The sequence below is a fragment of the Bremia lactucae genome, linkage group LG6, assembly GCF_004359215.1.
Source record: "Bremia lactucae strain SF5 linkage group LG6, whole genome shotgun sequence".
In the NCBI taxonomy this organism is placed as follows: Eukaryota; Oomycota; class Peronosporomycetes; order Peronosporales; family Peronosporaceae; genus Bremia; species Bremia lactucae.
The window spans coordinates 967,660-971,967 of record NC_090615.1 but is presented as its reverse complement, the minus strand read 5'-3'; the positions used below and the strand labels follow the sequence as shown (position 1 = coordinate 971,967).

At 42.5% G+C, this 4,308-nt stretch overlaps 1 protein-coding gene across 1 annotated transcript; it reads left to right on the top strand.

Moving 5' to 3' along the window:
- Positions 1-5: 5 nt before the first annotated feature.
- On the top strand, positions 6-917 carry CCR75_009625 (uncharacterized protein; the record flags this gene model as incomplete). Its single annotated transcript, XM_067967664.1, has 1 exon — positions 6-917. The coding sequence occupies one exon, from the start codon at positions 6-8 to the stop codon at positions 915-917; it is 912 nt and encodes a 303-aa protein (XP_067819018.1).
- Between the last annotated feature and the right edge of the window lie 3,391 nt (positions 918-4,308).

Here is a 4,308-nt window from a genome sequence, read left to right as displayed (position 1 = left end):
ATGTAATGAAATATCTGCTGAAAGAAGAAAAAGCGTACCGGAAGAATTGGGCAAAGGCGGGAACGATCTACGCCAGAGAACTCAAGATTCATGAAGATGGCGTGAAAGCGTTTGAAAACTATAAAATCTCGGAGCTACAAGGGTATCTTGCACGCATCAGCCCAGATCAGTCTAAAGCAAGTCAAGAGCAAAAATTGTTAGAGGTGCTTTCTGCAGAGTATGGGGGTGACAAGTTTCTAGCGCTTCACGTAGCGCAAGCGAGTTCGTTAAGATTGGAAACGTTTTCGCTGAAGTTAGCTCTCGTTTCGAAGTGGGAGAAGGACGGTGTGCTGCTAAACACGGTCTGGTCGTATATCTGCAAAGATGTGAATGCCCCTACGACGGAGGAGGTAAAGATGTTCTCGCAGTTTTATGGATATGCTTTTATTCTTTCATCCAAACGCATATTATCTTTTAAGACGACCGAAATTATTGAGTCGAATCTCTTGAAGATTTATGAAGACAGCGCAAGCAACCTTGCTCTCGACATGCTAATTCAGATTCGCCTTGCGCGTCGATATCGGATTTCCGATGGTTTCTTCAAGGAGTTCGCTAAACCGTCGGATTTTCCACTGTATAAGTTTTTGTTTGATTTTAGGGAATATTATCTGAAGAATTTTAGACGGCATTTCATTAAAAGGGACTTCATTGCAGTCCTTCGAAAGATTTTTCCAGACGACCGAAGCATCGCACGAACGATTGTAAACAGCATTCGAAAACATAGAGATAATAAAGAGTATACTGCAGCTTTCAAGGAACTTGAGTTGGAACTCTACGCTAAATGGGAAAATTCACCAAAGAATTTGAGAAGATATGATGACAAACTGGACGAAATGATTCACCAGCGCTACGAAGATTGGCGGTTTCGGGTAGGGTAAGACGTTTCCAGAATATTGTCTTTTTCTAGATGCTCATGTTTTTTTTTAAATATGATTGACAAATTTGTTGACTTCTTTATTGTCCATCGGTGTCCCGTATCATAAAAACTAAATTCTATGAGAGTAATAATAAATGTTATCTTGAAAAAAGAAGTATAAAGGTATATAGTTTTATCATCTTGATTTAATACTTTCAATATCACCAACCAAGGCAATAGTTCTGTTGATTGATTTAGGTTTGAATCAACCGCGCCAATCGTTACAAAACACGATTAAGTGGTGCGCAAGGAGGCGCGTTGCATATTTAGCTATTATTGTATTAAAATCAATGGATAGAAGATTATCACGCAGGAACTTAAAAAATCACGACAGTTTTCCTCTTCTCTATACTTAAGCCCTAAGCATTGATGTAACGGGATGTATCGTTCCATTAAATTAACACTTAAAGGCTGTTAATTGATATATTATCTAAAAGGTATATAATAATTGCAGGATATTACTTTATATAGTAACATTCAGAATTCTTTTCCATAACTAGGTATAGACCATTAAAACGGGGCACTACGACTTGTACTGTTTCAGTACAAGTCCACTTCGCACTGCTTCAGTTGCGAGTGGTGCCTTGCGTTATTTCACGTACACTAGTACGTGTAGAGGAAGACTTCTCTTAAGGTAACTAGCTTAAGAGGGTAATTGAAAACTGTATTGAATATAATTAAGTGTCTCTTGTTCTATCTTTGTAAATGCTATCTTAATTATGATCTAATACTAAACATGTAAATGAATTCTTATCTCTATCTTATCTATAACTCTCTCTTTGATTACTCCTACAGCTGATTAGTCTGCGAAATAAATAGATATTATGGTCTATACCTATTTATGGATAAGAATTCTGTACATTACTATATAAAGTAATATCCTCCAAATATTATCTTCCTTTTAAATAATATATTAATTAGCAACCTTTAAGTGTTAATCTTATATAACGATACACCCCGATACATCACCCCTCCCTTCAAACGACAATCACTCTGACCGTCGTAAGATGGAGTGGTCGCTATGTGACCACTTAATTTTCAAAACGATGTTGATTGGTCAGAACCATCATTTTAAAATTACCATCGCATGAAGATTCAACTCATGCGGGGTGACGATTGCGCTGCGCCTTCGGCTGCGAATCGTGCAGCCGCAGGTGACGCACTGTTGTAAAGGGCCAAGTCCCGTGTTTAGCTCACTACAAGAGGAGACTGAACCGTGAAGAGGAAACGTTGGAGGGCGCTTGCGAGGTTGGAGGTAAAATGACAACTGAATTGAAAAGCTTTTATGGTTCCTGTCGCTACTCCTTATTAGCCTCAAGGGCTCCTAGAGGTTTTACAAGTAAAACCTACACATGCATGAATAAGACCTACGAACTGATATAGAAATCTTGGGTACACTAGGGTTCAACCCATAGGACCTTGAACTTGAAGTCCTGTGAAAATTCCTTATGAAGTGAATGGCTCACGCTACTCACTTCAACTGGTAAAGATACGTTGGACGCGTCACCTGTGTAGTTCCCAAGCAGGGACCATCATTCATACTTGAATGTAAATCTTGAACTTCGACTGGGAAGCTTTAAACTTAAACTTGAAACTCTCATGTCGACGATGCAGTGTCGCCAGATGGTTTCTAGGAAGATGAGTAATGACGATGCGGCGTCATCACTTCATCTAGAGCACAACTGGCTACCTTTAGCCCTGGCTCGCATGTCTTACCCTGTAGAGACATGTCCCGCTTCCCTCCGTCTCATCTCCGGTGCCCAGAACCTTTGAGATATGTACTACGGTAAGTACTAAGACATGTAATGAGACACCCATTACAACTGTTTTCTCTTGCGGCAGACGGAACGTCTGCCGTAGTGTCTTCCACTCGCACAACACTCGATGTTGCGAGTGAACGTGGTGATTCACCACGTGAATACGACCCCTCTTTGGAGGTCGACTACGAATCCGAGTCGGATGAAATGGCCGACTCGGGGAGAATGGAACAGTCGCCTGATAGACGTCAGGCGGCTGACTATGAGCCTTTGAATGAGAGAGCTCATTCTGATAGATGTGAAAACAGTCTATTTGGGTCCGACGATGAGGATGACCCCTCATCGCCAGTACGATCTCCGATACGGTCACCTGTACGTGTTTCTGTACAAGGTGGTGACGATGGCCAAAGCCATTGTAAGAAAAGTTCTTGTGGTACCCCTGCTTCAGTGGGTACCACTCAGGGGAGTGATGACAATAAAAAGTCTCATCTCGCTCCTGAAAAGAAGCCGTGGCTTTTGCCTGAACGGCTTATCAATAGTTTGGCTGGAGAAACTACTCCTCACAATAAATATCCCTTATTTAAAGCGACAAAGCTACGTGGCCTTGATATCAGCGCGAAGAACTTTCACGCTGAGGAAGATTTCTATCTCGATGCTTTTCTTAAGCATCGATAGTTTAGTGGCAATATTAAGCGAGATGAAGTCTCGCTTATGCAAGCCTGGAGCGCGTTCATTCGCAATGTCAAAGACATTGCACACGAAGCTTGGCTTCAAAAACTTAACGCGAATCGCGTTAAATTTAAGAAAAGAACTCCAATCGGTGCAAAGTATAAATTGCATCGGTTGTCACGTGAGGCTGGGCTTCCATGCCTCACGTGGGGTGATTCCTGTCCGTGATGTGTAGACAACGTGATGGGGGTAAAAGGGGATGTATATTCTCTTTCTTCGCCCTGAGGAAGGACTCGCATCTCTATTGAGAGGGGCAACCACCAGATAGAGATCTGGAAGCAATTTTTTTAATAAATGCAATACGGGTAAGCTTTTACATTTTTTGACATTTAAATAATGTCGGTTCATCTTCTCATCTTACAGCTATAAGTGCCTCACTGATGCTCGTGCAGTGATCTATAGAAATACCAAGCCTTCCATAGGTATATACTCTCGGGATGCGTGACGGGATTGACGTTTTGCAATCAGTTTACAGGCGCCGAGGGCGCGTGTATTCCGATGGACCTTCTAAAACATCGGGTGGGTCTCGTCATACTAACGGATGAGGCCCTCAACGTCATTAATCATCTGGGAACAAGGCTCCCAGCTGTCATGCGAAGGTGGAATACCACGCCAGCGAACAAGATAACTCGTTCGCTGCCCCTTCAAATCACGGTGGTTCTGGATACTTTCGACAAGGAAACGCTGACCATTGTGGGAATCCACCAAAGGTTGTGGTGGAGGAGGAAATATTAGATCCGAACGGTGTGTCGGATCTTAAGTCGAGGATCGACAAAATCGATCACTTCCTCCATGATTTGGAGAAGGGACTTGAGCGCGGGCGCGGCAAGCTTCGCTCGTTGGAGCAAACGGTGCAGGCTCACCATA